General features: G+C 40.1%; 1 protein-coding gene across 4 annotated transcripts in view; it reads right to left on the reverse strand.

Annotated features, from left to right (window-relative positions):
* Positions 1 to 25205, reverse strand: part of Csas (CMP-sialic acid synthase) — a 174442-nt gene that overhangs the window by 129796 nt on the left and 19441 nt on the right. The window contains exons 1-2 of one of the 4 annotated variants that reach the window (XM_070092794.1): positions 22923 to 23133; positions 22673 to 22790 (exon numbers count right to left, since the gene is read on the reverse strand). The exons of 1 other annotated variant lie outside the window; for it this stretch is intronic. In XM_070092794.1, the coding sequence (XP_069948895.1) occupies positions 22673 to 22736 (64 nt within the window). In that variant the 5' untranslated portion in view covers positions 22737 to 22790; positions 22923 to 23133. Of the gene's footprint in view, positions 1 to 22672; positions 22791 to 22922; positions 23134 to 25205 lie in introns of those variants that run through there. 2 more of the 4 variants (XM_070092795.1, XM_070092796.1) reach the window with 2 other exon arrangements.

Here is a 25205-nt window from a genome sequence, read left to right on the forward strand (position 1 = left end):
CAATTTTACTACATGTAAACCAAACAATAACCAAATTTCTGTAAACTCAGCATTGTAATCCTTATAGAGAATAAACTTTGAATTGAATTGAATTGAATTGAATAATTTAGACAGTCCTTGATGACACACTGACTTTCTTGGGTTATCCTGGGTGGCTAACCCTCTGGGGTTAATTGTTTCTCGGTATTCTCGATAAGCCACGCCAATAACAGTCTCTCCACATCTTCGACCCCTGCAACCACAACTAAGTGAGTACAACTAGGTGAGTACAGCTGCCCATGGTGCAGTAGCAGCTGATCGTGGTGCAGCAGCAGCTGATGGTGCTACAGCAGCAGCAGCAGCAGCTGACCATGGTGCAGCAGCAGCTGACCATGGTACGATAGTATTTCGATAGTATTTCTCACCCTTTTTACCACAGGGTTGGCACTAGAACCTTTCTTTGGGCCCATGGTGGCTTATTTAGCAGTTACAAGCACTAAAAACACTGGAATAATACAAAATTTATCGAATGTATGCGTGCAACCGTGTCTGCCCTGGCTTGTAAACAATGTCACACTAGCTCAGCTGAGGTGCTCAAGCCAGACAGACATGTGGACGTGTATGGGATGAATGATGTAAGTCGAGTTTTTCAACGTATTTCGTGGTCAAATTTTTTACGCTGACAAACATCGTAAGTCAGTTTTTAACGTAGGTTGAGGACGCTGTAAGTCGGGGGTCCACTGTATATACTTTTGGGGCTCTAGCGGTAAGAGCGTATATATATGTTTGGACCGTTTAGGGGTTAAGTAAGAATTGATTTAGAACATAACAATTTTAGTAACAGAAAAATGTATTTTTTCCTGGCTTTATTTTAAAAATTAAAATGATTTTATTTCTTTCATTTAAAAATCAAGAACATTGCACAGAACTGATGTATGGGTAGCAGTGGTGTACCTAAGGTATGGCAGGTATGGTACATGCCCTGGGTGCCACTTGAAAGGGGGCACCACTGAGCAGTTTCTATTAAAGTCAGACAAGCCATCCTTGGATAGTGAAAAACAAAAATTTTCTTCAGGTGTATGATGTCTTTGATTATTGTGGTGAGAAGCACTAGGATGGCTAGATTGTTAAACCACTTATATAAATTACAGCCTTTCCTCATTTAGCAGCGTACTCGTTTACTGATGCCTCAGACTTACGATGGGCTCTCTGACCAGTATTTATACCTGAATAGTGTGGATTAGAGCTGATTTCCTCTATTCTGTTTATTTCAATATACAGTATACTACTGTATAAACACTTAAAAATATACCAGGAATGTTATAAATGGTGCAAAGGTGACATTAAAACAATATCAAAGATGGTTGACACAAACCCACTACCATTATAGTACGCTCCTCACTAAGCGATGAATTCATTTAACGACGTGGTCTTAGGAACGGAACTCCATCGTTAAGTGAGGAGAGGCTATATTAGGTAAAAATACAGTGCTGGGAGCTACATGACCACATACCTAAGTACCACTGCTCACTGTCAACTGACAGTAAAACCATTCTCCTGCACCAACTAGGAAGTTAGTCTAGAATTTTGTGCAAAATCTATGAAGTTTAATATTCTTATTAAAAGTACTATTTCCTTACTTCAGAACATTGTGTAAGGCACTGAAACATTTCTTCACAAAAAAGGAAAGTGGAGCTGAAGGACAGAAGAGACGAAAGTTGGAGGCATTGGAAGCCAAGAAGTTATGCAAGTTCTTCATGCCCTTCTTTGAAAAGCCCAGAACAAGTTGTTAGACACATTCCATGGAGTTGCCTGTGCCAGCTACTAATTGTTCCTCTTATACCAGGTACCATTATTTTCTTCAACAGTCTCCTGTACAGAACTCTATCAAAGGCCTTACTAAAGTCCATGTATACAATCCTGTGTCCTGTAGCTCAGTCGGTAATGCACTCATCTCACAAACTGAGATCCGTGGTTCAATCCTTGGTACAAGTGGAAACATCTGGGAGTGTTTCCTTAAGACACCTGCTGTCCCTGTTCACCTAGTAGTAAATAGGTACCTGGGTGTTAGCCCAGTTGGCTAACACCCAGGTACTTATTTACTACTAGGTCTGTATAAGTTGTATCATATGCTTGTAGAAATAAATTAATTGTATTCTTTATTCTTTATTATGATCTACTGCCTCAAATACCTTGGTGAAAGATTCCCTCTCACAAAGGCCTCTGGGAAAATGGTAAATTCTATGTCTTGGTTAAACTAGCATTAAACAGTGAAAATGACGAATATAACTTTTTTTGTTAAACAGATGTTGAAAAATCCTTTTCAGAAAAGAACTAGCAAACAAGTTTGAAGAAAGCAGAACAGAACAGTACAGTACACATGTGAGAAAGGAGGAACACTGCAGTAGGCCTGTTGGCATACTACAGAAGTTAATTATACATAACCATGTGTGCCAAATAAAACTTGTGTACGAGCATAAGAAAGGAGGAACACTGCATGCAAAACGACATATGAACCACAACCTGGCTGGTCAGGTACTGACTTTAGGTGCCTGTCCAGCACCTTCTTGAAGACAGCCAGGGGTCTATTGGTAATCCTCCTTATGTATGCTGGGAGGCAGTTCAACAGTCTTGGGTCCCTCACACTTATTGTGCTGTCTCTTATCGTGCTAGTGGTGCCCCTGCTTTTCATTCAAACAAACAAAAAACAAAACTTGTTGCAGCATCTGCCAAGTCTTTTGCTTTCATAGGGAGTGATTTTTGTGTACAAGTTTGGTACTAATCCTGGGGACAAAAACTAACCTAATTTGGTACTAATCCTGGGGACAAAAATTAACCTAATTTGCCTCTGTAATCCATTGACTACCACTGGCAGGATAGTTATAGGGCGCATAATAAAGATACCAAACTATGTAACTTTTTGGTGACAAATTATAGTTCAATGTTTTTTTTATTAACACATCAGCTATCTCCCACCAAGGCAGGGTGGCCCAAAAAAGAAAAAGTTTCACCATTAACTCCATCACTATCTTGCCTGAGGCATGTTCATGCATGCTTGCTGGAAGTCCAAGCCCCTCACACACAAAACCTCCTTTACCCCCTCCCTCCAACCTTTCCTAGGCCAACCCCTAAGTTCAATGTATTAACTGTTAATACCTGGGATTGATAATGTCAGAGGATCTCGCCTTCAAAGACCATAGCAATGTATCTACCTCATCTGCTAGGAAAATGATAGGATGGATAATGAGAACCTTCAAAACTAGTGATGCCAAGCCCATGATGATTCTCTTCAAATTGCTTGTTCTCTTTAGGCTGGAATACTGCTGTACACTAACTGCCCCCCTCAAGGCTGGGAACATTGCAGACCTGGAGAGTGTACAAAGAACTTTCACAGCACACATAAGTGCGATAAGGCACCTAAATTACTGGGAATGGTTGAAGATCCTTGATCTGTATTCCCTGGAATGCAGGCGAGAGAGATACATGATAATATACACTTGGAAGATCCTGGAGGGATTGGTACCAAACCTACACATGAAAATCACTCCCTATGAAAGCAAAAGACATGGCAGAAGATGCAACAATCCCCCGATGAAAAGCAGGGGCGCCACAAGTACACTGAGAGACAACACAATAAGTGTCTGGGGCCCAAGACCGTTCAACTGCCTCCCACACTTTCCTGTGGTACTCCAGTATCAAGTGGCCGTGTTGATGAGGTTGTGTCTTTAATGGTGACTGATACCTATTAGTAAGGTAGGATTTGAAATATGTAAGTGCACGGCCTCTTATATCATAATGGTCAAGTTTGTGAAGTTGGATGCCGTGGTCTACTGCGTCAAAAGCTTTTCTTAGGTCAATAAAAAGTCCTAATGGATATTTCTTATTTTCCAATTTTACAATTGCATCATTAGTGCTTTTATTTTTTCTAAAGCCAAATTGGCAGGGGATGAGTATGTTTTGTGCTGTTATACAAGAATATAATCTCTTGTGCACAAGTTTCTCAAAGATTTTGGATAGCAATGGTAACTTTGATATTGGCCTATACAGTGGTCCCCCAGTATTCGATGGCATCGGTATCCATTAAATCCGGTATTCGATACATTTTAACGCAAAAATTTTGCCTCACCACTCGTTAAAAAACCCACCACACGTGATTCATCCGAGACGTGTCCACGTGTGGCCTGAACTGCCCCGTGCGTGCCAGTGTGCTTGTATCTAAGGATAAATTCAGTACATTCCATATTATCACAGTGTTTTTGGTGCTTGTTTCTGCAAAATAAGTCACCATGGGCCCCAAGAAAGCTTCTAGTGCCAACCCTGTGGTAAAAAGGGTGAGAATTAGTATGGAAATTAAGAAATATTTTGAAGGGTTTGAGGCTAACCCTGAGAAGCCTATGCCAATTGTGGAATCCATTGTGCCTACTTCAAAAATTAAGGAAATGTGTGCAAAGTGGGTTGAACTGCAAACCTTTATGGATGAAAATCACCCTAACACAGCTATTGTAAGCCATGCTGGTGACTATTACAATGAAAATGTTGTGGCCCATTTTAGACAAATCGTAAAGGAACGGGAGATACAGAGCTCTATGGACAGATTTGTTGTGCGACAGAGGTCCAGTGACTCTCAAGCTGGTCCTAGTGGCATTAAAAGAAGAAGGGAAGTAACCCTGGAAAAGGACTTGCTACCTCAAGTCCTAATGGAAGGGGATTTCCCTTCTAAACAATAAATTCGACACTCTCCCCTCTTCCCATCCCATCAATCGTGTCATGTATTCTATTGTTAGTAGAGTACTACAAACTGTGAACGTCTTCTTCAGTTTGTGTGCATTAAACTTAATATTTCATGTAGTAACATTTTTTTTTTCATACTTTTGGGTGTCTTGCACGGATTAATTTGATTTCCATTATTTCTTATGGGGAAAATTAATTCGCCTTCTGATAATTTTGGCATACGATAAGCTCTCAGGAATGTATTAATATCGAATACCGGGGATCCACTGAAGTTGTTTACATCTGTTTTGAGTAGTGTCGGGAAAGTGCTAGTTTCTAGCGACTTGTTAAAAAGTAATGAAATAGCATGCGAAAGGACATAGGCCACTCGCTTGTACAAAAATGGTGGGATGCGAGACAGATTCCCTGAATTATTTTTAAGTGACTTAATTGTGGTGACTTCAGTGGGCTCAGTAGGTGCAAGATAGAAGGAGTTTGGGAAATTCCCATCTAAGTAATCATTTGCACAGGCATTGGTATCTGGGATTTTACTGGCGAGATTAGCTCCTATGGTTGAGAAGAAGTCGTTTATCTTGTTAACTGTATCAATGGGATTCAGCGGTGTTACGTTCGGTTTAGTTAGGACAATATCCTTGGTTTTTTTCAGTTTGTGGGTTCCCAGAATCTAAGTGTGTGTTTTCCAGGTCTTTTTTATATCTCCTCTTGTTTCAGTGAATCCCCTGGAGTAGTAAAATTGTTTGGCTTTATTTATTAGTTTGGTGAGAACTGATGAATAATGTTTAAGAATATCTTTGTGTATTAAGTCCTGTCTATAATGCTTTTCATATTGGTGTTTCTTATCAATGGATTTCAGTATGCATTGACATGGGCAACTGAACATCTAAGCAACACCCACACCCAGTCTGTGGACATAATCAACACTCTAAAAGACCAAGCCACTCAGCTTACTACCAAAATCATAGAAGAAAGATCACGAGTGGATCTACAACTTGCCAATGCCATCACCAACTTCCAAGACCATAATGACTAACAACAGCTATCTGATGCTGTTGTAGTTAACAGCAAACATCTTCCACTTACAGTCACCCAAGAGACTTGCATGGAGTCCACCCTACAGCTTATCAAGGACCACCTTCGCCTAAACATATGTAGTGATGAACTAAAATACTATTGCAAATTGATCAGCTACAAAGTGGGTAAAAAAAACAGTGCCATTAAAATTCAAAACCAACCTATGAAGAAACAACCTACTAAAAACATCTACTGGATTTCTATGAAAACTGATGTATACGTCAATGAGTGCCTTACCAAAACAAGACAAAACCTCCTTTATCGGCTAAGAAAACTACGCCATGCCCAAAAAATCCATCGGTGCTTTGTGAGGGACAGAAAAATCGCAGTTAGGAAACAGCCCACTGGGAAGACAGTAAGGACTGAGTGGTTGAGGGGAGAGGATGTGTGCGTTGAGTGAGGTCCTAGGCCTTCTATATCAGAACTGCTTATCTCACCCGACTGATAACTCATCATGCAACAAATATTGTTGGAGCGCAGCTGAATTGCTGCTGGAACTCTTATGTGTGAACTGTGACCAGTGATTATAATTATTATTATTATCACACTGGCCGATTCCCACCAAGGCAGGGTGGCCCGAAAAAGAAAAACTTTCACCATCATTCACTCCATCACTGTCTTGCCAGAAGGGTGCTTTACACTACAGTTTTTAAACTGCAACATTAACACCCCTCCTTCAAAGTGCAGGCACTGTACTTCCCATCTCCAGGACTCAAGTCCGGCCTGCCGGTTTCCCTGAACCCCTTCATAAATGTTACTTTGCTCACACTCCAACAGCACGTCAAGTATTAAAAACCATTTGTCTCCATTCACTCCTATCAAACACACTCACACATGCCTGCTGGAAGTCCAAGCCCCTCGCACACAAAACCTCCTTTACCCACTCCCTCCAACCTTTCCTAGGCCGACCCCTACCCCGCCTTCCTTCCACAACAGACTGATACACTCTTGAAGTCATTCTGTTTCGCTCCATTCTCTCTACATGTCCGAACCACCTCAACAACCCTTCCTCAGCCCTCTGGACAACAGTTTTGGTAATCCCGCACCTCCTTCTAACTTCCAAACTACGAATTCTCTGCATTATATTCACACCACACATTGCCCTCAGACATGACATCTCCACTGCCTCCAGCCTTCTCCTCGCTGCAACATTCATCACCCATGCTTCACACCCATATGAGAGTGTTGGTAAAACTATACTCTCATACATTCCCCTCTTTGCCTCCAAGGACAAAGTTCTTTGTCTCCACAGACTCCTAAGTGCACCACTCACTCTTTTCCCCTCATCAATTCTATGATTCACCTCATCTTTCATAGACCCATCCGCTGACACGTCCACTCCCAAATATCTGAATACATTCACCTCCTCCATACTCTCTCCCTCCAATCTGATATTCAATCTTTCATCACCTAATCTTTTTGTTATCCTCATAACCTTACTCTTTCCTGTATTCACCTTTAATTTTCTTCTTTTGCACACCCTACCAAATTCATCCACCAATCTCTGCAACTTCTCTTCAGAATCTCCCAAGAGCACAGTGTCATCAGCAAAGAGCAGCTGTGACAACTCCCACTTTGTGTGTGATTCTTTATCTTTTAACTCCACACCTCTTGCCAAGACCCTTGCATTTACTTCTCTTACAACCCCATCTATAAATATATTAAACAACCACGGTGACATCACACATCCTTGTCTAAGGCCTACTTTTACTGGGAAATAATTTCCCTCTTTCCTACATACTCTAACTTGAGCCTCACTATCCTCGTAAAAACTCTTCACTGCTTTCAGTAACCTACCTCTTACACCATACACTTGCAACATCTGCCACACTGCCCCCCTATCCACCCTGTCATACGCCTTTTCCAAATCCATAAATGCCACAAAGACCTCTTTAGCCTTATCTAAATACTGTTCACTTATATGTTTCACTGTAAACACCTGGTCCACACACCCCCTACCTTTCCTAAAGCCTCCTTGTTCATCTGCTATCCTATTCTCTGTCTTACTCTAATTCTTTCAATAATAACTCTACCATACACTTTACCAGGTATACTCAGCAGACTTATCCCCCTATAATTTTTGCACTCTCTTTTATCCCCTTTGCCTTTATACAAAGGAACTATGCATGCTCTCTGCCAATCCCTAGGTACCTTACCCTCTTCCATACATTTATTAAACAATTGCACCAACCACTCCAAAACTATATCCCCACCTGCTTTTAACATTTCTATCTTTATCCCATCAATCCCGGCTGCCTTACCCCCTTTCATTTTACCTACTGCCTCACGAACTTCCCCCACACTCACAACTGGCTCTTCCTCACTCCTACAAGATGTTATTCCTCCTTGTCCTATACACGAAATCACAGCTTCCCTATCTTCATCAACATTTAACAATTCCTCAAAATATTCCCTCCATCTTCCCAATACCTCTAGCTCTCCATTTAATAACTCTCCTCTCCTATTTTTAACTGACAAATCCATTTGTTCTCTAGGCTTTCTTAACTTGTTAATCTCACTCCAAAACTTTTTCTTATTTTCAACAAAATTTGTTGATAACATCTCACCCACTCTCTCATTTGCTCTCTTTTTACATTGCTTCACCACTCTCTTAACCTCTCTCTTTTTCTCCATATACTCTTCCCTCCTTGCATCACTTCTACTTTGTAAAAACTTCTCATATGCTAACTTTTTCTCCCTTACTACTCTCTTTACATCATCATTCCACCAATCGCTCCTCTTCCCTCCCGCACCCACTTTCCTGTAACCACAAACTTCTGCTGAACACTCTAACACTACATTTTTAAACCTACCCCATACCTCTTCGACCCCATTGCCTATGCTCTCATTAGCCCATCTATCCTCCAATAGCTGTTTATATCTTACCCTAACTGCCTCTTCTTTTAGTTTATAAACCTTCACCTCTCTCTTCCCTGATGCTTCTATTCTCCTTGTATCCCATCTACCTTTTACTCTCAGTGTAGCTACAACTAGAAAGTGATCTGATATATCTGTGGCCCCTCTATAAACATATATACCTAGTAAACATATATACCTAGTAAACACAAACGTTGATTTGAAGTGGCTGTAGGAGGCCTACCTTCACTCCCCCCTCGCCTACCTCCCCTCCTTCCTCGATTTGGAACTCAGCCATTCGCCTCTATTTACTTATGGTCTAGAGGCAGTTTTTGCCAGACCACATAAATGCTTGAGTGCCCGTGTCAGTTCTCTGTGCTGCACTCCACTCATCTTACGAATATGTCTCCTGTGTGCCTACCTGCCTGCTACAATCAAATATCCAAGTGGTTGACATGGGCTTAGCAAGCACATTCAAGCAAGCATGAAAGCAGCACTCCAAGCTAGCCAGGACAAGCTAAGGCAGCCTGCAGTTACAGCTGTCCTGACCCCCAGCATGTCTACGTATACGTTCTACAGTGCTGCTGGCATACCAGTGTTTCCTGTAGTGGCTTAGTTAAGAACAATTTAACGAGCATTGCAGTACTAACTTTTTAAGTGGGACATGCCAGAGGTTCACCTATAAACATAGTAAGTTTGTGCTGAAGTGCATTCATCATAGAGTGAACATTCGTCTGTCATACATGTGCTAGAAGTGTTAAGTGCTGCAGGTTTGTTGTAACTATTTGCACGAGTGGATTTCACTGACTTAGGACATTGTGCTACCATCAGTACCTACGTAGGCTTATAATGAGTGAGGAATGTATGGCCTGCTGGGTGACCTTGAAAATGGCACTATAAGACCCGCTTGCCACTTACACCCATACTGCGTGTGTCTAGTGAGGTGAATGTCCCTTCCTCGACTTTCCTATTCACCGGTATCCCTTAGCTCATCGCCATTATCTACATATGGGATAAGGGCAAGTTTAGCTGATCCAGGCTAAACAGCACTCCAAGCCAGCCAGTGAAGGCCAAGTTACACTGCAGTTACATCTGTTCTGAATCCCAGAATGCCTTTGTGAACGTTCTACAGTGTTCCGGCCATGCCTTCGGTGTTGTGAGAACTCTTGTGTGTGAGTTGTGACTAGGGATATACCTAGTGAAACACTGGAATTATTTTTCCGTTTTGAAAAGGCCCTCACAGGCCTCTGCTTTCCCTCTTCCTTTCATTTTACCTCAGCCTTTCGCCTCTATCAACATACAGTGTAGAGGTGAATTTTGCTAGTCCACTGCTACTCGTGCCTCTGAAAATGCGCACAGCTCATCCCTTTACCAACCTGAGGAATAACGACAAGTGTGCAGTCCTACATGAGTTGGCAACCCAGGTGTGCACACACACTGAAAATTCGCCTTTCATTCCAAGACAAGTGTGCTAGAAGTTCTGCAAGTTTGGAGTGAGTAACTATTTGCACGAGTATTGCAGTGTTTGGTAACTCTTGAGAAGTCTGCCTCAGTCAGTGACCTTGAGCGAGGCACTGCATCACCTGCCTGAGACTTTCGCTCATATTGACTATGTGAAGAGAGGCGAATGTGCGTGCTCAGTTACCCCTGCTATTCTCCTGTATCCCCCAACTCTCCGCCTTTAAACTCAGCCATTCACCTCTATCAACGTGCAGTGTAGAGACGTATTTTGCTGCTCCGCTGGCACTCGAATATCTGAGTACCGCACAGCTAGTCACCTCTGCCTACCTGAGAAATATGGACGAATCTCCCATCCTGCATGAGTTACGAATGTTTCTCCTGTGTGCCTACCTGCCTGCTACAAGCAAATATCCAAGTGGTTGACACGGGCTTAGCAAGCACATTCAAGCAGGCTTGAAAGCAGCACTCAAAGCTAGCCAGAACAAGCTAAGGTAGCCTGCAGTTACAGCTGTCTTGTCCCCCGAGCATGTCTACGTATACATTCTACAGTGCTGCTGGCATACCAGTGTTTCCTGTAGTGGCTTAGTTAAGAACAATTTAACGAGCATTGCAGTACTGACTTTTTAAGTTGGGCATGCCAGAGGTTCACCTATAAACATAGTAAGTTTGTGGTGATTTGCTTGTACACAGAGTGAACATTTGTGTATCATACGTGTGCTAGAAGTGTTAAGTGCTGCTTTCCCCAACAGTTAATTGTCATTTGTAAGCCTGTATTAAGACTTTAAAAGGCTCAGAGTGTACTTCAGTGTAGTGACTCTTTGCATTTGATAAATCAGTGTAATACATGCTCTGCTCAGTGTAACTTAACTATTAAATATGGTTACATAATTAAGTTGCTTGTCCTAGTGTCATTGCTGTGTTTTCTAATACATTTTCTCATTCAGATTGAAACTTTACTGCTAAATTTCCAGTAATATTTCAAATTGCACTGTTCATCTGTGGTGTGAGTGTGTAACTTATGCTTTGTATTTTTACTGTGAACAAGCTTACTCCTGCATAATGTTCAGTTTCATAAATACTTTATCTCTTGAGTAATTCGGTTACCTTTCAACTGTGTTAAGCAAGAGTCAGCCTGTTAACATCTATGTTCCTTGCCATCTCATCTAGTGGGTTTAGCGCCTAGTTAAAATTGTAATAGTAACAATTTGCAATCATTATACTTCTAGTTATACATTGTGTAAATTGTTTTAGACTATTTGATGAACTGGATTGTAGTGTTTAACTTCTGATACATCAATTTAATGACTGCAGACTCGCACTGACACATAATAAACATATTAAGCTAAAACACTGGTAACTCTCCAGAAGCTGGGCCTAGTGTGTGACCTTGAGAAGTTGAGAGTGTTTATTACGACCAGCTGTGTACCACTCTCACCTATATTTACATCAACACAAGTGTATTCTAAGTGATAAAGTGTACACTTGGTAACACTTGTCATACATAGTAATGCGTGTGTAAGATTGTTTAGGTACTGGTTCATCTATCTACAGCTGCACACTTACGCTTGCATACATACATAACATATATAGTAACGTGTGAGTTACCCAGGATGGACCAAGAAAGTCGACCAGAGTGATTTATCTCATTGTCATTGTAACATTACCTAGTTGCCTTTTTTTTTTTTTTTTTTTTTTTTTTTTTTTTTTTTTTTTTTTTTACAATCTATGGTTGGGGTAAGAGGTTGTCTTCAGCATTCATTGTGACGTCCGCTATATTATTATTTCAGTGAGGTACATTAGGTGGCAGTAGCCTGAACTGACTCAAGTGGAAGTTATCATTGAATTTGAACCTCTTGTTTAATGTGATATATGTCAGAATTCTAATTTTATGCTCAATATTACCTACTTTGTCTCTCTCTCTCTCTCTCTTTCATCTTTGTAATTTGCGATAAGGTGTAAGACCTCGCCTGTACCATCCATTATATCATTGTATGTACCATATTATTAACACACATACAAGAAGTCTCTGAATGTATTTTTAGTAAGGTGTGTATCGTATTAGGTAGTAGTAATCTGGGTTAAGTATGATTGGAAGTGTTCATTGAACTTGAACACTTCTGACTTTATAGTAAATATTTACTCTTGCATAAGCTAGAAGGGGAAGATAAGCGAGGAATTCTTGTGTTGTGAGTCTTACACAAGATATCATCACTGGCAAACATGGCAACTGTCATAGAGGAACCTATTTCAGCAGGTGATGGAAATGATGATAGCTTCCAGACCTTTAAAAGTAAACAAAAGAGAAAAAGTGAGAAAGGGCTAGAGCGTCGACGTAGTCAGACTCACTTGACTCGTACACAATGTGAAACTAAACGTCCTTGGTGCACAGAGGCTGCAAGAAGTCTTTCTTCAAAGGAAGAATGTGTTAAGCTGAACTTCCCTGACAACACCCTGCTGCCTGCTAAGGGTGCATGGCTAATGGAAGCTGTACAGAAGCATCCTAACTCAAGGATCCAATTTAGGAAAAACACACACAACTTTGTGTTTGTGGAACAGAATAAAGAACTGATCAATGATCTACTTAGTACACCTCATGGGGGTATTAAGCTGCTCCGACCTCCATCAGACACTCACCACTTTAAAAAATGGGTCAGTATCATAATCTTTGGATACCCTCCCTACATGGACCCATCCCATTTGACTCTCAGTGAGCATATCATCAAGCCTAAAAGACTTAAAGGAAAATCCCAAATTATTGCCAGTTGGGTAGGTCCTGTGCCCCTCCCCCGAAATATCTGGGTGCATAGTTTACGTTTCCTAAACATCGAAGTGTACCTGCCCCCTAAACGTAGGTGTTACAAATGCCAGCACTATGACCATGTTGCAGTAGACTGTGGAATACTACATTCTTGGTGTGGTAAGTGTGCTGGGAAACATTCCACTAGAGAATGCACAGTAGGCCTTGACAGCCAAAAATTTAAGTGTATTAACTGTAAAGAAGTTGGGGTTACAGTTTCCCACAAGGACTGCAGTCAGAACCCAAACAACCTTCGATGTAAACCTGATAACAGTCCTTTAATGGTAACTGAGGATGAGGCCATCCAGTCTACCACAGCCAGATCTGAGACTGAACCTCTGCAAAGTGTGCAAGAACCCCACCTCACTGCAAAGGATTCTGGTGATACCAGAATGCCATCACACACACCAGCTGAGGAGGAGCTAGCCATCCCTGCTAGCACATGTGGAACTACTGGTCTGCCACTACTGATACCTATGGCTACACCTGAATATGAGGATGAGCTTGTCATTTTTCCCAATACACACAACTACAACAGTCAGACGGACACCACACAGGTAACCCCCCTGGAAATTGGAAATGAGTCAGATGCACAGGACCTACCTGCAATAAATGATGAAACAGACTTGCCACAGGCACCATCAGAGAACACTAATGTAACCATGGTACCCGTTAAGGTGATAGGTATTAAAGAAAGCACTAACTCAGAAGTACCATCCTCCGGAGAGGCATTGGATTCGCCTGTCCTTCCTCATATTATAACAAATTTCCAGAAAAAAATTGAGCATCTTGAACAGATCCTGACAAGTTTAATAAATATATGTAAGGGTCTATGAAAGATGAGGTGAATCATAGAATTGATGAGGGAAAAAGAGTGAGTGGTGCACTTAGGAGTCTGTGGAGACAAAGAACTTTGTCCTTGGAGGCAAAGAGGGGAATGTATGAGAGTATAGTTTTACCAACGCTCTTATATGGGTGTGAAGCGTGGGTGATGAATGTTGCAGCGAGGAGAAGGCTGGAGGCAGTGGAGATGTCATGTCTGAGGGCAATGTGTGGTGTGAATATAATGCAGAGAATTCGTAGTTTGGAAGTTAGGAGGAGGTGCGGGATTACCAAAACTGTTGTCCAGAGGGCTGAGGAAGGGTTGTTGAGGTGGTTCGGACATGTAGAGAGAATGGAGCGAAACAGAATGACTTCAAGAGTGTATCAGTCTGTAGTGGAAGGAAGGCGGGGTAGGGGTCGGCCAAGGAAGGGTTGGAGGGAGGGGGTAAAGGAGGTTTTGTGTGCGAGGGGCTTGGACTTCCAGCAGGCATGCTTGAGCGTGTTTGATAGGAGTGAATGGAGACAAATGGTTTTTAATACTTGACGTGCTGTTGGAGTGTGAGCAAAGTAACATTTATGAAGGGATTCAGGGAAACCGGCAGGCCGGACTTGAGTCCTGGAGATGGGAAGTACAGTGCCTGCACTCTGAAGGAGGGGTGTTAATGTTGCAGTTTAAAAACTGTAGTGTAAAGCACCCTTCTGGCAAGACAGTGATGGAGTGAATGATGGTGAAAGTTTTTCTTTTTCGGGCCACCCTGCCTTGGTGGGAATCGGCCAGTGTGATAATAATAATAATAAAAAATGTAATCAGGATGATGCTCTTGAGGATGGTGATGATGTCAAAAGTGCAGCAATCTCCATTCAGCTTCCAGCAATTTGTGAGAAAGAAGCCCTTGACTCTTGCCTTCAAGACTTGCCTTTTAACTGGCCATCAAAATGCCGAAAAATGTTAAAAAAAAAAGGTCCTGAAGATAAAGACGTACAAACTATGCTATTTGCTCTTAAGTGCCTGCACACTGTAGTCAAAGCATAATAGTTTTACCATCTTATGAGCAAGAGATTGTAATAACTCACTACAATGGAGACATTACAAATCTTTTCATGGAACATTGCTTCCATCAGGAAGCGGTTGCCTGACTTACATCATATTAGTGCAACCAAGAATATTGATGTCATCTGTTTGCAGGAATGTAGATTGAAAGATGGAGCACCTCCACCAAACTTGCCTGGATATGCAGCTTATAACCTAAGGTCAACCAACTGTTGTGTGATGTATGTCAGAAAGAACTTGCCACATTCACTCCTTTCCTTGCAGAGTCGAGTTAACATGCAGTATCATGGTGTCAAAGTATATGCAGGCGATTTTTCCATAAACATTTTTAATCTCTATGCCCCAGCGAACCAGCTTCGACCTGATGCTTTACCAGATCGCATCAATAGTGAACCTACCATCATTCTTGGAGATTTTAATGCCAGACATAAGAATATTGGTGGGTCTATAACAAACACCAATGGAACTAAACTAGTGAAATTGCTAAATGAGCATGATAATGTTCGAATTGTGGGTACTACTGAGCCTACTCACATATATGGTGGCATACTAGATCTGTGTCTTGGATTTAATACATCATATACGATGCATGACTCTGTCATAGTTGATGATCTTCTATCTGATCACTTCCCAAGACTAACAACTGTCAATCTTGATCACATCTCCAGCAATCAAGGAGCTAAATACAGAAGGAGGAAACTTATTCTCAAACCAGAACACAGAGACAACTTTATTAACCACTTGGATCAATGGTATAAGAATTACGAGCCCATTGGCACACAAAAATTTAATGATGATTTAATTACCACTATTGAGAGTGTTCTCACAGATCAAGTGGGCAGGAATAGGAAACAAAGACCCTCCACTACAAATAACAATAAAAACCAATGTAAATACTACAATGATCCACAGCTACGCAATCTAACACATGCAGCTAGGAGGATTGGTAAAGCATACCGTGAATGTAGAACCCCAGACCTGCTCAGAACGTTCCAAGCTGCACTAACAAATGCAAGGAATAGAAAGCAAGAACTTAGGCAACAGGAATGGGAACAGTTTGTTAGTGGATTAAATAGGTCCACCCCTTTAAGTTTGGCTTGGAAAGGTATATATAAAATAACCAGGAAAAAGACTGGCAATGTTGCTCATCCCTTTCCTCTTGAAAAAGCAAATGACCTCATAAATGACTGGTCCAAAACATCCAGGCATGAAAACCTTCCATCTCATATTAGAAAAAATTTAGAGAGTACTTCTGAAGAAATGTTGAAACTGATTAATTTTATGAGCCAAAATATTGAAGAGAGTGATTGCCTCTTTACCGAGTATGAATTAGATAATGCATTAACTAAAGGTCGATCAACTGCTCCTGGAGAGGATGGTATAACCTATGATATTCTCAGAACTCTAAGGCACGTGCCTGACAACCCTTTGTTGGCACTGTATAATCTCAGTTACATTGAGGGCGTTCTTCCTACTTCCTGGACCAATAGTCTCATTGTGCCTATCCCTAAGCCCCAACAGCCTGATACATTTAGGCCGATCTCCTTAACTAGTTGTCTTTGTAAAACTTTTGAAAGAATGATACTTAACAGACTGTACTACAAAATCAGACACCAACTTTCCCCCTACCTCTATGGGTTCATGAAAGGTAAAAGTGTGCAGAACTGTATTTCCACCTTTCTCACTGCACACACCTCTACTAGTTTTACCACTTTCCTTGATCTAAAATCTGCATTTGATATTGCGAACAGAACCGTTATACTACATGAACTAGCCAAAATGAATATTGGTGGTAGCTTACTCTGCTGGATAATAGGATACCTGTCAAATAGAGTATCCTCTGTCCTTTACCAAGGCTTCAGAAGTGATTCTAAAGAAATGTCTTTAGGTACACTGCAGGGAGGAGTTCTTAGTCCCATGCTATTTAATATTCTGATTAATGCTCTCCTAAATGCTCTACCTGCCTCACCTAAACATATAGCTATAAGCTATGCTGATGATATCATGATCCATACAACAGGGCATAAGAAGATGAATACAATTCTTAATGAAGTTCAAGCAATTTGTAATCGACTAGGCCTCATATCTTCCTCTAAAACAAAGATATTAACAAGCAAACGACATCCCCCACCCATCTATTTGCAGGGTGAAATCATTAGCTACGTTAAAACTTACAGATATCTTGGTGTAGATGTACCCTTTAACAAATCCACTATACCACAACTAAACAAGAAATGCAAAGCTAGGCTAAATGCTCTCAAAGCTGTTGCTGGCTACAACCCCAACTATGGTGCTAATGTGAGAATCGTAAGAATGATGTACATAGCCTATGTTAGGTCCTTAATTGATTATGCTGCTCCCATGTTGATATTAGCTAGAGAAAGTTCTCTCCGACCCTTGGAGTTAATGCAAAATGGAGCTCTCAGGATTATTCTTGGCTGTCCCAGATCTACAAAAGTTCTTAACATGAGGAAGGAGCTTGGTATTTCTAGTATCAGTGATAGGATTATTGAGATTAACACTGTACTCGGTATTAGAATGTTGAGAAACGAACCAGACACTGTCACAATGAACCTTACCAAGTGTCTAGAGGTAAATACACACAGATCTAAATGGATTGTGAAAACGTGCAATTACATAAAGTTTTATAACCTGCATGAACTGTATCACTGTAGGCAACAAGAGCATTTCACCCCTCCGTGGAAGATGTGTTCATTTAATATCACATACCTACAAGTCCCTCCCAAGAAGCTTATTGCTAGTAATCCCTTCCTTAAATCTCTTGTTAGAGCAATTGCTCAAGAAGAAATTTCTCACCTAGCTGGTAGTAATAAGTTATCACAAGTTATATACACTGATGGATCTAAACAGGAGTCTTCTGGCAGTGCTGCATCTGCTCTTGTTGCCACCTCCCTTGTTAAAAACGATAATAAATTTGTTGAGTTAGGCATAAGAATTAACAACTGGGCGTCTACACTGCAAACTGAACTGGTTGCAATCCTAATGGCGCTAAAGCTAACCTATGACACTGAGCTTGACTCTATCATCATTACTGATTCTATGTCATCATTGAAGGCTCTTGACTCATATAATGACTCCAACAACATGCTCATTGGAGAAGCCAGGTATAGATACTCAAAAATTAGGGACAAAGGAATTAATGTACAATTGCTATGGATCCCATCACACATTGGATTACTCTTTCATGATAAAGTTGATATGTTAGCCAAGAAGAGTACCCAGAAGGAGAATGTAGAATATAACTTTGGTATAACTGTGTCTAGCATTAGGAATAATATTAGGAGAGAAGTAAATAATGAAAATGATTGTTATAGGAATGCAGTTAGAAGCCTGAGTAGATCTATAACCCACTATGAAAACATGAACATAGATAAGTATGTTTATGGAGCAACTTGCAATGTGAACAGACTGACTGATATTGTAGTGGCCAGACTTAGGCTTGGTTACACGTACTTCTGGCAGTTTGGGAAACAAACAGATGATGATCAAACTAAATGTAAATTATGTGATCAGGCATATGGTCACTGTCTTGAACACTATGTGCTTAATTGTCCACTTATTGAAGAATACAGAGACACACAGTATAATAACCTATGTGACATGTCAAGATATATTATTAATGAAAATAAGATACCAGATATACTAAGCAAATTTCCTAAATTTGCTTGTAACAGATAAGTGAACTATAGATATGTAGATATAAATCCATATGTATTCCTGTTAACCCTTTGGGGCCTAGTTTCTGGGCCTTTTGTGTATCCATATGGTCTTGCGCTACCGTCCACAGGATGGATATGGGGTGCACAATAAACTAGCCACTTCGGTGGCAAAATCTAAAAAAAAATCTAATCCACTGGGAAGAGATACTTCATCTCTATGGAATACGACCTAAAAGCATTTCTGAGTGAGGTTGGGTTAACAGAATCAGAGTAAAATACAGTAGACCCCCGGTATTCGATATTAATCCGTTCCTGAGAGCTCATCGAATACCAAAAATATCGAAAAGCGAATAAATTTTCCCCATAAGAAATATTTTATTATTAATTTTTTTTATTAATACACTGGCCGATTCCCACCAAGGCAGGGTGGCCCGAAAAAGAAAAACTTTCACCATCATTCACTCCATCACTGTCTTGCCAGAAGGGTGCTTTACACTACAGTTTTTAAACTGCAACATTAACACCCCTCCTTCAGAGTGCAGGCACTGTACTTCCCATCTCCAGGACTCAAGTCCGGCCTGCCGGTTTCTCTGAATCAAATTAATCCATGCAAGACACCCAAAAGTATGACAAAAAATATTTTACCACATGAAATATTAAGTTTAATGCAATAGAATAATTACAATAACAATAACAATAGTGACCCATGCCTTACTGTTTGCCCTCCACAGCACACACAAATTAGCCTTGAGGACATTGTTTTTCCTGAACACAGTTTCAGAGTGATACACCAATAAAGGCTTCACTTTGCAATCACCACTAGCATTGGCACACATCAACAGAGTAAGCCTGTCTTTCATAGGCTTATGTCCTGGGAGTGCCTTTTCCTCCTGAGTAATGTAGGTCCTGCTTGGCATTTTCTTCCAAAACAGGCCTGTTTCATCACAATTAAACACTTTTTCAGGTTTAAATTCTTCACTGTCTATGTACATTTTGAATTCCTCCACATATTTTTCAGCTGCTTTTTGGTCCGAACTGGCAGCCTCACCATGCCTAATCACACTATGTATGCCGCTACGATTCTTAAATCTTTCAAACCAATCTTTGCTGGCCTTAAATTCACTCACATCAGCACTAGTTGCAGGCAATTTCTTTACCAAATCGTCATGCAACTGCCTAGCCTTTTCACAAATGATCGCTTGAGAGATGCTATCTCCTGCTATCTGTTTTTCATTTATCCACACCAATAACAGTCTCTCAACATTTTCTAACACTTGCGGTCGCTGTTTCATAGTCAAAAACAGCTTCCTTGATTGCCGTTTTCCTGGTTACTATAGTAGAGATGGTTGATTGGGGTTTACTATACAACCTGGCCAGCTCCGACACACTCACTCCACTTTCGTACTTTGTAATTATCTCTTTCTTCATTTCAATAGTCATTAGCACCTTTTTTCTCGAAAGGGTGGCACTAGAAGCTTTCTTGGGGCCCATGGTGACTTATTTTGCAGAAACAAGCACCAAAAACAGTGATAATATGGAATGTACCGAATGTATCCTTAGATGTGCGCACACTGGCTGGCTTGTAAACATTGGCACACACTGGGCAGTTCAGGCCACACGTGGACACGTCTCGTACGAATCGCATTGAATACCGAGGCAAAATTTTTGCGTTAAAATGCATCGAATACCGGATTTATCAAATGCTGATGCCATCGAATACTGGGGGACCACTGCAGTATGCTAAGACGACAAAACAAAACCTATGAAAAACTCATTGGGGACCTAGAGTGCTCTCTACATACCCAAAACACGAGAATTAGACCTTGAATGTCATCTTACAACACAAAACTCAAAGATTAGTGAACTAGAAAACAAACTGGCATCATTAATAAACTCGTCTAAAGAACAATCAAACCTATATTCAACTATAGACACACATATTAAACAAATAAATTCTCTCACCACCAAGCTGTCAGAAGCTACACAAGACTGAAAGTTAAACATGGAATCCCAGTGGAATGCATGCTTCCAGTATCAAAGGGATATGACTGAACAAGACAAGCTCCTAGACAATGTCATTTTAACCAGCTCTACCTTACCACCAGACACAAACAATGAGAATTGCACCATCAAAGCACTCCAACTAATAAAAGATGAGATAAAAGTTAACATTAAAACCAGTGATATCAAGGAGGCCCGACTGCTAGGCAAGCCGGATCAACAACAAAGTGTTAGGTTAAAATTCAAATCCATTGATGTAAAAAATGATCTAATAAGTTCCTCCATCAAGAAACGGAGTAATGTATATATGAGTGCCTAACTTAAATACATCAGAACCTATTATACAGACTTCGAAAACTTAAGCGTGATAATGCATCAATAAAACAGTGCTTTACTCATGATGGCATTATCGTGGTAAAATTATCAGACAAGGGCCATAGGTTTGAAATAACAAATGATCAAGAACTAGCATGTTTCCTTTCATTCACTGGTTTGACTGAACCTTGTTAAGCCATATCTCAACACATTATCAACCATGTTCAGTGCTGTAGTTTTGTAGAATTTACCTTATTCTAATCCATATTTTCAAGACTGTTAGTGAATAATGGTAATTAATTCCCAGCTACTTAAGATAACTAAGGCACTATTCAAGGTGCTAATCCAGGTACTTAAGTGTTTTATTCTCTGTCTTATTTTATACTTGAAACCATTACTTTTAACTTTGAAATAATCAAGGTGCTAAAGTGTTTTATTTTAATATTCAGTAGCTCCATTATTTTTTAGATTTAAATTAACTATCTTAGTTCATAAGTTCATAATTGTTAGTGGTTTAACCCACTGACTGTTCTGGTCGTATATATACGTCTTATGAGCCAGTGTTTCGGACGTATTAATACGCATAAATTCTAGCGGCTTCAAATCAAGCAGGAGAAAGCTGGTAGGCCCACAAGTGAGAGAATGGGTCTGTATGGTCAGTGTGAATCACATAAAAAAATCCTGCAGCACGCAGTGCATAATGAGAAAAAAAAAATGACCGTTTCTTTGGATTAAAACGCCGACTTTGAGGTGTATTTTCGTATAGTATTCATTGTTGTATTCTCGTTTTCATGGTCTCACATGATAAAATGGAAAACATTACAGAAATAGAGATGATTTGATTAGTTTCACGATGAAAATGACCTTGAAATTGGGCTCAAAGTAGCGGAAATGTTCGATTTTTACCAATGTTCAGGAGTAAGCAAATCACACCACACATCCAATACACATCAACTGGGGAGTCCAATATTCTTTCACTAGTGCACTGATATTATTTATACTATTTTTACAATAGTGCAGCAGTCTGCATAACAGTAAATTCTGTATTTTTTGTATGAATAAAAAATCAAAATAGAAAGCAATAGTAATATAAGAGGGGCCTAGAGACGTGATTAATGAACAGAGGATATGTTATTTTTGTGTCAAGAATGTCTACATTGTTTATTCTGGACCCTATTTTGAAATTGGCATATTTTTTAATTTGCATGAAATTGGCCAGATTGCCAATTTCTGACCACTTCATTGGGTAGTTCAAATCAGTAAATGGGCGGTTTCTTGTACTCAACTGATAGAAAAAATGGAGTTCTAAAGAAATAGCTATGAGTTTGATCAACTGGAACAACGGAATTTGCCAAAAACAGGGCTCAAAGTCGGCGAAATCGCCAATGCATATATGTCGCCGAGACAGCTGACTTCGTGGGAGCGTAATTCCGTGAGTTTTCGAGCAAATTTCGTACTTTTGGTGTCATTACCATCGGGAAAAGATTCTCTATCATTTCATAAGAAACATTTTTTTTTTCCAAAAATTTTGCGACATAGAATGACAGTTTCAGAAAGGGGCTTGTGACAGTCAAAGGGTTAACTATCTTAGTTCATAAGTTCATAATTGTTAGTGGCTTAACATCACTGCTTCTGTCTTTTTGTTCTTTAATGACTGTAACAGCTATTTCTCTATGTACCCCTTATGAATGCAATTATCGATCCTAACATCAACCTCTTATTGAACAGCACACATAATCCTAACAGTAATTGCCATTACTACGCTGCTAGTCAGGCTAATACCCTTCTCAGTGTCAGCAAGAACATTACAGTCTTCAACTACAATGCTAGATCATTGAGTAAACACTATGATGACCTCATTGCACTACTTAAGTCTCTAAATGCTACTATAACTTTCATTATACTTACTGAAACCTGGCTCAGACAAGATCTGACAGACATATTTACCATACCTGGTTACACAGCCATACATAACTGCAGGCCCGACCAATCAGGAGGAGAGACAGCCATCTATTACGCTGATGAACTAGAATGTGTGAAATCAACTAGTGTACGGGACAAAAATGGTGAATATATAATAGCTAAATTCACATCAAGAACACTTAAGAAACCTATAACAGTTGGTGCAGTCTACAGACTACCACACTCAAACACTTACACTTTTAGCAATAACCTTAGAAACATGATAATTGAGTCAGAGTTGAATAAACACCATCTGATACTAGCAGGAGATTTCAACATCAACCTTATCCAAGTAACCGACCCTCCAGTAGCTGATTTCACAAATGCTATGAACAACAGCTTATTGCTACCCTCTATAACAAAGCCACCAAGAATCTCTGACACTAGTGCCTCGTTACTCGACCATATCTGGACCAAAATAATATCCCCACTACAAGCAAGTATAATCACAGAAAACACCACAGACCACTACCCTACTTTTCTCATAACCAACTTATCTAAACTGCCTCAAGAAACAAGAAAGATCTCATTTCACCTGCATGATGAGACATCGATAAACAACCTAAAACTAGGTCTAGGTGCCATTGATTGGCAGAGAGAGCTAGATGACAGTAATAATATCGATAAAGATATAAAAAATTTTTTACATAATACCCTATACCTCTAAACAAACATTGCCCAATCAAAACGAAACAGATCACAGAAAAGAGGCTAAACAGCCCATGGCTAACTAGAAGTATCCTCAAATCTATTAATAAAAAACTCCAAATTGAAAAACAGTTCAGAATAGGCTTAATTCTAAAGAATTTACTAAAAGATACACATCAATACTCACAAAACTAATACGTAAATCAAAGCAAATGTATTATGAAAATAGATTTAGTGAAATGAAAGGTGACATGAAAAGTACCTGACAAACCCTCTCCAAAATTTTGGGCTCAGGAAACAGACTGGAAATAGAGAGATAGACTTAACTAAACCACATGAACCTCCCATGCAACCTAAAGACACGGCCGAGAAATTTAATGTCTTCTTCTCTACTGTAGGATCAAAGTTAGCGAGTCAAATTCCTAGCTCAAGTACCCATCTGAGCGAGTACCTCACTGGCAACTATCCAAATACTCTATTTCTAGCTCCAACTAATCCCATTGAAATCTCACTCATCATTAAATCATTAAAAAGCAAATCAGGTGATCTAAATAACTTGCCGCCATTCATATATAAAAAAGCTGCACCAAAACTGTCATCCATTATTGCAACAATGTTTAACAAATCTATAGCATCCTCAACCTTCCCATCCATACTCTAAGACAGCAAGGGTCACCCCGATCCACTAAGGTGGAGATCCAACTGATTTGAACAACTACAGACCCATATCAAACTTGCCCTTACTCTCCAAGATATTTGAAAAAATAATACACAAGCGACTTTACTCCTACCTTACATCCAACAACTTACTTAACCCATGCCAGTTTGGATTTAGACCAAAAAAAAAAAGCACGAATGATGCTATTATATAAATGCTTGACCTAACATACACAGCTCTCGATAAAAATGAATATCCCCTGGGGCTCTTTATCGACCTAAGAAAAGTGTTTGACACAGTTGACCACAATCTCTTGCACCTCAAACTGAATCATTACAGCATAAGAGGACATTCTCTTGACTACCTAAAATCTTATCTTAATGACAGACACCAGTATGTACATGCAAATGGAGTCAACTCCACTATCCAACCTGTAGCTGTAGGAGTACCCCAAGGTAGTGTCCCGGGCCCACTCCTCTTTCTCATCTACATCAATGATCTCCCCAGTGCATCCTAATTCCTTACACCAGTTCTATTCGCAGATGACACTACACATGTCTACTCCCATTCAGACCCAGTTGTGCTTGAAAACACTGTAAACAATGAATTGCTAAAGATATATGCTTGGATGATGACCAACAAACTCACTCTCAACATAGACAAAACATACTTCATGCTGTTTGGCAACAGAGCCTCAAATATTCAACTCAACATACTGTTAAATGGTTCCCCTATATCAAGACACACGGAGGGCAAATTTCTAGGTCTTCTTGACTGTAATCTTAAATTTCAGTCCCATACCCATCACATAGCCAAGAAAATTTCTAAATCAGTAGGAATCCTTTCCAAGATACGCTACTATGTACCACAAACGACTCTCCTTACCCTGTACCACTCTCTAATATATCCCTACCTCACCTATGGTATCTGTGCCTGGGGCTCAACCACTGCCAACCACCTTAGACCCTTAATAATCCAACAAAAAGCTGCTATGCGGGTGATAACCAGCTCCTGTGCTAGACAGCACACTCCACCACTTTTCAAAAGACTCAACTTGCTAAATATACAAGACATACCCTCTTATTATTTTGCCTACTACATATACAGAACTTTAAACTTCACTGTAAACCCTCCCCTAAAACTACTCCTCGACAGTTACAACAGAATGCACAG

This window comes from Cherax quadricarinatus, chromosome 40 (assembly GCF_038502225.1).
Source record: "Cherax quadricarinatus isolate ZL_2023a chromosome 40, ASM3850222v1, whole genome shotgun sequence".
Classification (NCBI taxonomy): domain Eukaryota; kingdom Metazoa; phylum Arthropoda; class Malacostraca; order Decapoda; family Parastacidae; genus Cherax; species Cherax quadricarinatus.